Raw genomic sequence first — 13,222 nt, forward strand, 5'->3', positions numbered from 1 at the left:
ACTCCTGACTGATGATTTGAAGGTCTTTTGGCAGGGCCTCACAGTGTCTATAAACTCCTTAACAGGAGGATCAGATTTTTTAACTCAGTTATTGGCTCTTTAGCTGGCAACTTTGGGCAAGTTACATGCTTGCATTGTATCTAAATTTTGTGCTGTTAAATCAGACATGTTTCAAGACTTAGACAAACTAGTTGGTCACCAAGATATTAAAGCTTTATGGGCAGACTTTGCAGTTTATTGGATCAGGCTCATAGTTTGAGCTTTCTCATGATTAGCTAAAAAGCTTCTTTCTTTCAGTATTACGCAAAGTACTAATGCGAATTTGAGTTGAGTATGTGTTCTAATTTATCCATGTTACTGTCTGCTTTCCTAGTCACGTACAACCTTGTCAACGTGCAGTACTGCCTTGCAAGAGGGACAGAAAATGGCTGATTACAATGTTGATATTAGGGATTTAAAATAACTGTAAAAAAAAATAAATCCCTGTACGTATATTAATTGTCTTTCTATTTTATAATTTGCAGCCTAAATGGACATACTGCCCTTGTTTCTATAACTTTGTATTTACTAGTGTTGCACATTTTCCTTGTAGTAGTAAATAAAACTCTGGAAGTGTATTTCTCAGCTTGTACAGCTCTATAGTATCACAACATAGGTAGTTACATATACACCTAAGTGGAATAGTTAAGACAGTGATGGTATGATTGCAGTGTGGATTTCACTTTAGAATGGCATCATAGTAGTTATGTTCTTGTCTGCAAAAGAACCTCTGAAGGCCTTCTAACTCTCTTATACTGGATTATGTTTTATGCTCTCTTGTTTTAATGATTTGGTAGGGTGTAACTGAATTTTTGCATGTAAGAAAGAGGAAGGAGTAGGAATTGGTGGCAGAAATTATGTAGGACTCTTGAATTCCACAAAGTCCTTGAGATGATTGCATAGTGTGTTAGAACTTAATAGAAATGAATTGGAAGGCCAATGTTTTCTTGGTTTGTAGCATAGCTTTGTATTCTGTGGTAAATTTAAACCATGTAACTCAGTACTGGTGCTTACTGTTTTAGATTGACATTTGTAATGAATGTTCCTGCAATAATAAAATTGTGAAATGAATTTAAGAAGTCTCAACTGATAGGTCATAGCTATAAAGGTGTTAAATTACTAAGAAATCATAAAATGGATAGCATCATCTGATAAGAAGTATTTGGACTTCTGGTGTAGCAAGTACGGCATAGTCTTTATGATCTTTCTGCCTCCTAAACTACGGAGGTTATATAGTAGAATATGCTCAAGGAGCGTTCTTCCAAACATTGTGCAAAGAGCTGTTTTACCCAGTCAGTTCACGAGAAGAAGTCTTTTACTGAGGAAGAAGGGTAACACAGGAGCATGGATCAAACAGTTTATTTCCACCAAAAGTAACAGAGCTGGCTGGTCTATGTGGTCATTAGATAGGGACATGGACCTTAAGATGCATGGAAGCAGCTAGAAGAACGATCTTGTGAAAGAAAGGATTTGTATTTTTCACACTCCAATGAAGCTGGGCAAAAATTCTGCCTTAAATGCTATACACGTCTTCATCATTAGTTGAAAATTATTAATTCTGCTTGTGATATAGATTCAGGTTTATCACAGTACAATTCAGATACGTGCTTGAGCTTTGTCTTAGTTCCAGAGACTTAAAAAAAAAATCTAGTTGGTATCTTTACTTTGGTATCTTTTGCAAACAGGATTTTAGGAACCTTGCAGCCAGGCAAGCATGCTGGCATGTGTGAAAGTGGAAGTTAGCATGAGTTAATTGCCATTTATTAGTTTGATTAACAATCCTTAAATTAACTAATTTATTAATTGTTGCTAAGTGCTAGGGTATATTCAGTTCATTTGGTAATTACATGTTTGTTTGGTACATTGGTGTTTTTAAAGCAGCTCAGGTATTAAAACTGGTATGTTTTGGTGAGATGTCTTGGTTAAGAGGAATTTTGATGATACTAATTTATGCGATAATTAGTTTGGTGTACCTGTTGGTTGAAATCAGGCACTGGCCAAAATCATCCTGCAGCTTTTCTCATAGCTGAACCACTTGGGTATAGCTTTTTCTTGTCACCTTACCCCTTTTCATAAGGAATGCAGGAAATCAGTTGTGTTTTAGACTTACACCCCTTCACCTTACACAAATTTAATTCCAAAACTTAAAGAAGACAGAGCGTCAGGTTTGTAAGAATGCATACAGGCACTGTCCTTGCATATGTTTTGTGCCCATAGACAAAACTAGGCTAAAACCAGGATAAAAAGGTTGATCCAAGGGGTCAGCCTCTTTATTCAATGGCCGGCATTTGAGGAGGACTGTTTGTTTATCTGCCTTTGATCCCGATCCGTGTACTCTTGAATCCGGTTCCCGAGTTTGGCTCTCATCTGTCCCTGAATCCAGTCTGGTTCTTTCCCAGTGCCTGACAGTGATGTGATTCTCATCCTGGGAGCTCCATACAGTTTTGTATATATTGGTATATTTAATTATTTTCTTATTAATATTATTATATTTTCTTTTTATTATTTTATTAATAATATTTTATTAAAGTAGTTTAGTTTCTTTTCAACTCATGAGTCTGTCTCTCTCTCCCTCTCTTTTTCTCTCCTTTCTGAAGGGGAGAGACAACAAAGAGAGCATCTGTTGTTCGTTCAGTGGCCGGTCCAGCCCAAACCATGACAGCTGAAAAGCTGATTTTTATACAGAGAAATCAAATATCCTGTTTGATTATATTTCAGGTGTGGCTTTACTTTCAGTGAAACATTATGAATAGTAGACACTGTCTATTGCACTTTGCAATGAAGCAAAGCATGCCTTCACCTTTGGTCATAAAGCCAAGTTTCATTTTCCTGGGGCTGGTCATGGTAGCAAAATTATATGTGGAAATTTATGGATGGGCATAAATGAGGGGTGTATTATATGCAAGCTGGCTGTTTACTGCTGGGGGAAGTTGTCCCAGTTGTACACATTAAGGTATGTTTGCCTGTATGGACTTGATAATTTAAATGCAAAAATAGCCCCAAATTAAAGTGTCACTGATTTTCAGAATAGGAGAGTTGCAGAAATCTAGTTAATTTCAGTTCAAACAGGGTTGGAAAGTAGTGTAGGAAGGAGAATAGGATGTTTCTTAAGGTGGGAGTGTGGAAAAAGAAATCTTATTAAGTGCTAAGAATGGAGAGCGGTGTGCTGGGTGAAGTGGGGAGGCAAAATGAGAAGAAAAATAAGGACACAAAAAGCAGGCTAAATGTTGGAGTACCAGTAGGAGAGAACCATGGAAAGACATAAAGGCATCTTCCACGTACAGCTTTCTTGTGCAGTGATTCATACCAAGCCAGAAGGGACATGAAGCTAATGAAATTAGTGGCTAATAGACTCACATACAAGCAAAACTTATGGTGATAGTGTGTGGCATAAAAAAACATAGTTGTATGCATAGTTGTATGTTGCAGATGGAGAAAATGAGAAATAAGTGAAATTACATGCTCAGGAAATCAAAATCACTAAAAAGCTAGTCACAGTTGAGTTATTTGTATTCTGGGATCAGCTTTTTTGTAAGATCAAGGAAGAATTTTGTGAACAGTAGGTGGCACATGTGGATGTATGGTTGGCAATTTCAACACCTGCTGAAGCTAAAATATATCTGCCAGTTGCATAAAGATTAGTCTTTTCATGATTACTGTATCTTGGTATGAAAAAGAAGTATGACTTTTGTTTTTAGCCATCCTCAGGGTAGAAAGGGAAATAAGGGGAGACACTGATTGTCTTTACATGTATCACTTGAATGCTTTGTTTCTGTTGAAGGTGTTTCAGAGAATGAGTGTTAATATAGTTCTGTTGTGAAACTGCTGATGTGAGAGTTAGGAAATCCAGGTGCTCTTTTCCTATGTTTGCAGTGTGAGTGTGAAGTGGGTAATCAATTTTCTCCTTATACTAGATGGAAACAGTGGTATTTTATGAAGTGTGTAGCTTTTTACTCTAGATTGTGCATGTGTGATGTAAATCTTTAGACAGAGAAATGCAGCAATCTGCAGATGTATCAACACAGGAAGATGCTGATACAGTGTTAAAGGTTAACTTGAGAAAATGTGCCATTAAAACAGAGGTATGGACTGGACTGTATAAATGTCACTCATTATAGTGTTCATTTTGGGTAAGGGCTGAGTATTCCTAAAGGAGTAAGGAGGAAAACTAAATATTTGCTTTGGGCATTTTATACCAGCATGGGCAGAGGATTTTGGAAGCTTTTTTCCTGTTTGCAACATGTATGTCAAATCTCAGAAATTGTTCTACGGATTTTTCTCTTCAGTGTATGTTACTTTTTTGTCTTTTTCTTTTTTTTTTTTTTTTAAAGCTGGATTGAAAGTGACCCACAATGGCTGCTGTCATCTCAGATAGTCCTCCAAATCCAAGCTGCAAAATCATGACTTTTAGACCTTCAATGGATGAATTCAGGGAGTTCAACAAATACTTGGCATACATGGAATCACAAGGTGCTCATAGGGCTGGAGTTGCAAAGGTAAATGTCTATAATATAGAAGGAAAATTGTTCCTCATACCTGTTTCCCCAATATTTGTATTTTGCTGATTGCAAAACTGACTTTTTTAGTATTTAACTTTTTTTCCAAATGATTTTCAGTGTATAGGTACTGATCTGTTACTATTGTAAGAAAGAGCTTTTTGGTGTCTCTGGTGTTCATGCAAACTAATTAAGATGATGTCTACTGTTTTCTGTCTGTCAGTCGTTCATGTTTACAATAGCAAAAGAGGATCTCTTCTTAAGTCAGATTTAAACTAGTTTTTGGCAAATCAGAACAAAATAAGGAGTTTGTATAAATTGGAAAGTCCTGGTCTACCAGATGTTGGACTCACTCTTTTAGGCTTGTGTATAACTTCACTGGAGCAAATAATCATGTACAGTCAATGGGTCTATGCATGAAGATAGTGAGGCACTGTTTGAATGGAAATGGTTTTCTTTTTAATGGTGATTGTGTTATCGTTTTTTTAGTAATAATTGGAGGTGCACTAACTGCCATTGCATTGCCCTTTGAACAATGGTATATCCAGGATCTTACAACAGGTGTTCCTGCCCTAATGGAGAGTCATTGTCAGAAATTAAGTCTGATGTAATTTAGTGGTATATCCTATAGTATTTATGCCTTATCTGTTTTGCCACTTTTCAAACCAGCAGGACACAGTGCAGGTCTAGAAATCCTAGTTTAGTTACTGTAAGTGGTCAGTGGGAATAGCTATCTCCATCACAGGGTTTTTAAGCTGATAATGCAAAGTCAAGACATTTAAAAATGGAGAGAAGAGAAACAAAACCTGCACTTCTTGGTTTCCCCCTTGCCCACTCCCTCCTCCCTGCTTCCTGTACTCCCTGCTTCCTGTAAACAAAGTAAAACTGAACCCCTCACACTTTGAAAACCCTGTAGTTACTTGCTTTATTTCTGAGGGTAAAGTATATATAGGTCATATTTTCAAACTCTTTGCTGCAAAGAGGAGTAGAAATGTGATAAATAGACAACAGGAAAGCCTGAGCTGAATTTTTCACATATTCTATATTATGGAACCTGTTTGTTTGTGGATGAACTGTTGCGCTCCTCTCATCTTGAATGGTAAACTTAACAGCAAATTCATCATAGTGATGTCTGTTGCTCAACAGATTTATGCCATTAACATCTATGTGGGCAGGAGATTCTAGCTATGTATCACTCTGTGGATTACATAGATGGACTCAACATTAAAACAAATTCTTATTTTCATACTGTTTATATAAATAAACTTTATAAATAAACAACTAAATAAACAACTAAACAACTAAATAAACAGCTTTATTTCAACTGTCGGTAGTTTCTAATCATGTTTCATGGGGATCTAGACAAAGACATATAATGACCTTATGACCAGCCACTGCGATGATACTGATTTTCTTCCATTTCAATTTGTTTACTCATATATAATGTGATTGCTTTCTCTGGTATGTTGTGTATAAAACAAAGACAGGTATGTATAAATTGCACTCCTTGCTTTCCCTGGCTATATGAGGAAGCTATTATATGAGCCAGGATTAGTGCATAATACGGGTGGGGAAAAAAACAAAAAATGAACTAGTTTTTTTGTAAAGAGAAGAATATTTGTGATGGTTATGTCTGTCCTAGGCTGCAACTAATCTTTTCATTTGATAGTATTCAAAACCAGAAGCTTCATAATTTGAAAAAACAAACCAAAAAAACCACAAAATGCCAACCAAAACCTTATATTAATTTTCCTTTAAAAACTGTGTATCTGTTTATCTCTTTGACAATTCTCAGGATGTGTATCATGAAATATGACACTATAATCCTTAAAAAGCCTATGCAAACTTCTGTACTTATTTTTAAGACATTCATAATAATTAAGAGCTTCAGTTACTCTCCATCAGGTTTTTTTGTGTTTCCAATCCCTCTGTCAGGGATTGGAGCAACTGGCGCCGCTGGTCAGTGGCTTCCTGATACATGGTCCTGAGCACTCCTCTGAGGCTGCTGGTGTACTTAAGATTAACTGTGGGACTTAAACATGTCATGGTTTCAGCCCAGTGTACTAGTCATTTGTGTGTGTGAGCTTTAGGATATCTGGAAAAGGAGACTCTTCCATGTCTTATTGGCGTTCTTGGTTGCAAAATTTCAGCCAGTAGAAGGTGTAAAAAGATAATGAATTTGTCTTATTGGAGATATTCTACAGATTTTTTGAGACATGAATATGGCTTCAGTCATCATTCTGTTTTGGTTCCTAATTTTCATTCTGATTGTGGTCTATTTCCTGCCATGCAGCAGTGTCCTGGTGGACAACAAGTTGGCCATCAGTCAGCAATGTGCCCTTGTGGCTAAGGCAGCCAATGGCATCCTGGGGTGCATTAAAAAGTGTGTCCAGCAGGTCAAGGGAGGTCATCCTCCCCTCTGCTCTGCCCTGGTGAGGCCACATCTGGAGAGCTGTGTCCAGTTCTGGGTTCCCCAGTTCAAGAAAGACAAGGAAATACTGGAGAGAGTCCAGTGGAGGGCTATGAAGATGATCAAGGGACTGGAGCATCTCTCTTATAAGGAAAGGCTGAGACACCTGGGTCTGTTTAGCCTGGAGAAGAGAAGACTGAGAGGGGATCCCATCCATGCTTATAAATATCTAAAGGGTGCGTGTCAGGAGGATGGGGCCAGACTCTTTTCACTAGTGCCTAGTGACAGGACGAGGGGCAATGAGCACAAACTGGAACATAGGAAGTTCCGTCTAAACATAAAGAAAAGCTTCTTTCCTTTGAGAGTGGCAGACCACTGAAACAGGCTGCCCGTAAAGGTTGTGAAGTCTCCTTCTATGAAGATAAAAATTCCTGCACAACCTGCTGTAGGTGAACCTGCTTTGGCAGGGGCGTTGGACTAGATGGTCTCCAAAGGTCCCTTCCAATCCATACCATTCTGTGATTCTGTAATTAAACCTCCAGGTGCAGCCAGTGTAGAAAAAAGAGCAGAGCCATTGAGGACGTCCAGAGGAGATTCATAGAAACATAGAATAGTTTAGGTTGGAAAGGACCTTGAAGATCATCGAGTTCCAACCCCCCTGCCATAGACAGGGACACCTCCCACTAGACCAGGTTGCCCAAGGCCACATCCAGCCTGGCCTTAAACACCTCCAGGGATGGGGCCCCAACAACCTCTCTGGGCAACCTGTTCCGGTGCCTCACCACCCTCACAGTGAAAAAATTCTTCCTAATATCTAATCTAAACCTGCCCTCTTCCAGTTTGAAGCCATTCCCCCTTGTCCTATCATTACTTGTCCTCTCACTACATGCCCTAGTAAAAAGTCCTTCCCCAGCTCTCCTGTAGGCTCCCTTTATATACTGGAAGGCCGCAATAAGATCTCCCCGGAGCCTTCTCTTCTCCAGGCTGAACATCCCCAACTCTCTCAGCCTCTCCTCATAGGAGAGGTGCTCCAGCCCTCGGATCATCCTCGTGGCTCTCCTCTGGACAGGCTCCAGCAGGTCCATGTCTTTCTTATGTTGAGGACTCCAGAGCTGGATGCAGTACTGCAGGTGGGGTCTCACGAGAGTGGAGTAGAGGGGCAGAATTGGCTCCCTTGACCTGCTGGCCACACTTCTTCTGATGCAGCCCAGGATCCGGTTGGCCTTCTGGGCTGTGATTGCACATTGCTGGCTCATGTTGAGCTTCTGGTCAGTCAGCACAGCCAGGTCCTTCTCCTTAGGGCTGCTCTTCACCCATTCCCTGCCAAGCCTGTATTTGTGCTTGGAATTTCCCAGACCCAGATGTAGGATCTTGCACTTGGCTTTGTTGAAGTTCATGAGGTTGTCTTGGGGCCCACCTCTCCAGGCTGTCCAGGTCCCTCTGGATGGCATCCCTCCCCTCCAGTGTGTCTACTTCGCCAAACAGCTTGGTATCATCGGCAAACTTGCTGAGGGTGCACTCGACCCCACTGTCCATGTCTGTGACAAAGATGTTGAACAGTACAGATCCCAGTACTGACTCCTGAGGAACACCACTCATCACTGCTCTCCACTTGGACATCGAGCCATTGACTGCAACTCTTTGAGTGTGACCGTCCAGCCAGGTTTTTATCCACCGAGTGGTCCATTTGTTGAATCCATGTCTCTTCAATTTTGAGACCAGGGTATCGTGTGGGATGGTGTCAAACGCTTTGCACAAGTCCAGCACATCCATTGATATTCCCTTGTCCACTGCTGCTGTAACCCCTTTGTAGAAGGCCACCAAATTTGTCAGGCATGACTTGCCCTTGGTGAAGCCCTGCTGGCTGTCACCAATCACCTCCTTGTTTTCTCTGTGCCTCAGCAGAGTTTCCAGGAGAATCTGCTCCATGATCTTGCCAGGCACAGAGGTGAGGCTGACTGGCCTGTAGTCCCCCGGGTCTTCCTTCTTTCCCTTTTTGAAAATAGGGGTTATGTTTCCCCTTTCCCAGTTGGAAAGGGGAACCTCGCCATACCGCCACGACTTCTCAGATATGATGGCTAGTAGCTTCACGACTTCATCTGCCAGTTCCCTCAGCACCCTCGGATGTATCTCATCAGGTCCCATGGACTTGTGCACCTTCAGATTCCTCAGGTGGTCTTGCACTTGATCTTCACCTACAGTGGGCAGTTCTCCATTTTCCCAGTTCTCGCCTTTGCATTCTGCGTCCTGGGCGGTGCGGCTGCAGTCCTTGCCAGTGAAGACTGAGGCAAAAAAGTCATTGAGGACCTCAGCTCTGTCTCTGTCCCGGTTCTTGCGTTTCCTTCCGGAGGGGGTTTCCCTGGTCTTTTTTTTCTTGCTGACATACTTCAAGAAGGATTTTTTGTTTGTCTTAATGTCCCTGGCCAGATTGAGTTCTATCTGGGCTTTAGCTTGTCTAACCCTGTCCCTGGCTGCTCAAATGATTCCTCTGTATTCCCCCCAGGCTCCCCGCCCCTGTTTCCACTCCCTATAGGCCTCCTTTTTCCTTTTGGTCGTGTCCAGGAGCTCCTTGTTCATCCATGCAGGCCCCCTGGCTTTTCTGCCTGCCTTCCTCTTTGTAGGGATGCATTGCTTCTGAGCTTGGAGGAGGTGATCCTTGAACATTAACCAACTAGGCCCTTCTTCCCTCCAGCCCTTCACCCCAAGGCACCATACCAAGCAGATTCTTCAAGAGGCCAAAGTCAGCTTTCCCAAAGTCCAGGGTGGTCAGCCTGCTGTGCACCTTCCTCGCTGCCTCGAGGATCTCAAACTCAACCATTTCATGGTCACTACAGCCCAGGCTACCCTTGAGTTTGACACTGTCTATCAGTCCCTCCTTGTTGGTAAGAACAAGGTCCAGCATAGCTCCTCTCCTTGTTGGCTCCTCAACTACTTGGAGAAGGAAGTTGTCCTCAATGCAATCCAAGAACCTCCTGGATTGCCTATGCCTGGCCGTGTTACCCTTCCAAGAGATGTCAGGGTGGTTGAAGTCACCCATGAGGATCAGGGTCTGTGAATGTGATGCCGCCCCTATCTGTGTATAGAGGGCTTCATCCACTCGGTCTTCTTGGTCGGGTGGCCTGTAGCAGACTCCCACTGGAATGTCCCCTGCTCCTGATTTCCCTTTAATCCTGACCCATAGCCTGTCAGTTGGATCATTATCTAACCCTAGGCTGAGCTCCATGCATTGCAGCTGCTCGTTGACACATAAGGCAACACCGCCTCCTCGTTTCCTTTGCCTGTCTCTCCTGAAGAGCCTGTAGCCTTCCATGGCAGCACTCCAGTCATAGGAGTCATTCCACCAAGTTTCCACTATACCAATGAGATCATAGCCTTGGAGGCATGCGCACATCTCCAGCTCCTCCTGTTTGTTCCTCATGCTCCGTGCATTTGCATAGAGGCACTTCAGCCATGTTGTTGAGGCTGACTTGGCTGGAGCAGCTGTGATTACTTTGTGCCGCTCTCCAAGCAGCATTCCGTTGCTGGGTGGGCAAAGAACGATGGGCATAGTAATGTTAGGAAAGACTGTGAATGAAAAGAATATGAAACAGTTTTGCTTTTAATGTATAATTAAAAAAATCTGTAATATTGCTGTCATCTTTGTATCCTTACTCCTAATGTTGCCCTATTCTCCCCCTGCCCCCTCTGCCTCGCTTCCCCCCTCACTCCTTTTCCTGACAGAGGTGGTTGCTGCTCTCATAGCACTAGGAGCTTCATACTGTTTCTGTTGAAGTCACTAAAAGTGAACATGTCCGATAAGGGCAGAATTTGGTCATGTAGCCAGGCATTTCTGAAATTTTGTATAGTGTAGTTTGGTTTGTTTGAAGTTAATATTGCTGTGTTTATATCATTGAAAATGTGTATGTCTCCATTTTTTGGCCATATGCCTAGGATTTAATTCCCATTCCATCTATCAGATTTCAAAACCATTTGGGAAACTCTTCTCCATGTACAGATTGCTAAAATATCATAGTCCCAGGAGCACAAAAAATCTTTTATGTATCTGTGTTTATATGCCTGTGGGATATCTATAACACTTGGAATAATGTCTATGATACAAGAAGCATAACAATATGTTTTAAAAATGATTAATTACATCAGTCGTGTTTCAGTTGTACTGGGACTGAGGAAGGTCCCTTCTAATCGTACCGCGTAGGTCTGCTTTCCCCTTCTTCTGCTTGGTACTAGAATAGCAGTTAAAGAATCTCTAGCTGTTTCCAGCCTGTCAGTTAGTTGCTACTTATTACTCGGTTGTCTTGAGACTTTTTATATTCTGATTTTCACTATTTTTGATATATCTCAATAAATTATATTTATATATAAAAAATAAACCCACTAGGTGTTTTTAAAATATACCTTATCAAGTCAATAAATCGTACTGTGAAAGTTTAAGGGACATGTTCTGAGTTTTGGAAATTGGATTCAAAAGAACAAGGATAAAATATTTTTTGCTGCTTTGCTAGTAATATAAAGTGAACTTTATATTCAGTATAGGATATACAGACTCAAGTATGAATGCAAAGAGAGTAAAGACTACCAGAGGAGCTACATGCATATGCAGAAACAGTAATTTAACCTCTAAACAGAAGTCTGAAGTAGAGTAGGCATACCCAACACTTTGGGTTAAATGTGAAAGTGTAAGGGGAGAAGACCTCTTACCGGTGCAGAAGAATAAGTATGTATAAATGGGGATAAAATGACTATAAGCCTTGCACATATTGTGGGAGGGGGGAAATGCAGGGAATGAAATGTTTAAAAAAAAAAAAAAAGTTTCTAATAGTATGCCTGAAACAAATGATTAAGGTACTCGGCAAACAGCATTAAACCATTTCCAGAGCAGATAATATACTGTGGCATCCCTAGAGCAAATTGGCTAACAAATTTCCATTAGGATTTTCGGAAAGCCTGGAATGAGTTTTGGGCATAGATAATGTATTTTAGTCTGATTGTTACAGAGGATCCTATACTTAAAAAGGAAAATCAGGAATGAAAGTAATAGAACAAATGAAAAAAAGAGGCACACTGATAGATTAGTTGCTCTGTCCTGGTTTGAGGTAAAACAGGACCAACTTTGTTCAGTAACTTTGCTTCTTAGCTGGGCCTATTCTGACTACTGAAATTAACAGCATATTGTGCAGACACTGTTCGCTCTCAGAGTGATCAGACCAATGTTTATAGTTGATGCCCAGGCATGGTATGCAGAGGGGCTCCTGCTTATACTTATTGCTGTAACACCCAAGGCCGGATAATGTGGTTATTTGCCACCTTGGAGGGTCGGAAGCAGAAAAGTGTAGAGGGGTCCCACCTGTGGGGAGGAGCGGACAGGACAGGTGACCCAAAACTGACCAACAGGGTATTCCGTCCCATCTGCCTCATGCTCAGTATAAAAGCTGAGGGATCAAAGGGTCAACCTCTTTCTTCAATGGCCAACATCTGAGGAGGACTCTGGCTGTTCGTCTGCCTTTAATCCTGATCCTGAATGCAGATCCGGAATCCATTTCCTGTCCATCACTGAGTCCAGTCTGGGACTTCCCCAGTGGCAGTCAGGGACATGATTGTCATCCTGGGAGCTTGGTACAGTTTTGTATATATTTCATTATTTTATTTTTATTTTATTATTAATATTTCATTAAAGTAGTTTAGCTCCTTCTAAACTTGTAACTCCCTCTCTCTTTGGAGAGGTAGGGGAGAGCATCTGTTCCTCCTGAGTGGCCAATCTGGCCCAAACCTCGAGAGATTTATTGGTACCAAACATGGGGCTCGAGCGGGGCTGGACCAGAGCTGTGATTGATTGTCTGAATAGTTTGAATTCCCACTTGCTCAGAGATCAGAATAGACAGCTCACATCATGTCATTCTTACATGAAATGTTATATCGTGCCTTTAGGGACCTTTGTTTGCAGTTAATTGAGTCAGCTCTGTTTAACCTGCCAAATGCATTGTACAGTTTATTTACTCTTTGTGGGTTTGTGTGAAGGTTTAAATGTGCTGTTTTGGTGTGTTTGCAATTCAGATGTATCATACGATTAGTTGGATAACGGCCCTACCTGCATATGTTGGGCATCGTGTGATGGATTCTGTTACTAATTACACTTTCGGTTTGACCTGGGGAAAGTGTACTTTGCCCTTTGATGTTCACACCAAAGTGAACCATCGGAGCGGGGGGATGGAAACCTCTCGGGCTGTTTCAGTGAGGGTTGTTACTTTCTTAAGATCGTGATTTTGCTGTTGGTGTTCCC

At 41.3% G+C, this 13,222-nt stretch overlaps 1 protein-coding gene across 1 annotated transcript in view; it reads left to right on the forward strand.

Moving 5' to 3' along the window:
- The first annotated feature begins 4,391 nt into the window (after nucleotides 1-4,391).
- KDM4C (lysine (K)-specific demethylase 4C) overlaps nucleotides 4,392-13,222 on the forward strand; it is a 273,932-nt gene continuing 265,101 nt past the window's right edge. Inside the window, exon 1 of the mRNA XM_009890665.1 lies at nucleotides 4,392-4,535. Coding sequence (XP_009888967.1) covers nucleotides 4,392-4,535 — 144 coding nt within the window. The remainder of the gene's footprint in view (nucleotides 4,536-13,222) is intronic.

This window comes from Charadrius vociferus, unplaced genomic scaffold, assembly GCF_000708025.1.
Source record: "Charadrius vociferus isolate BGI_N301 unplaced genomic scaffold, ASM70802v2 scaffold188, whole genome shotgun sequence".
Lineage (NCBI taxonomy): Eukaryota > Metazoa > Chordata > Aves > Charadriiformes > Charadriidae > Charadrius > Charadrius vociferus.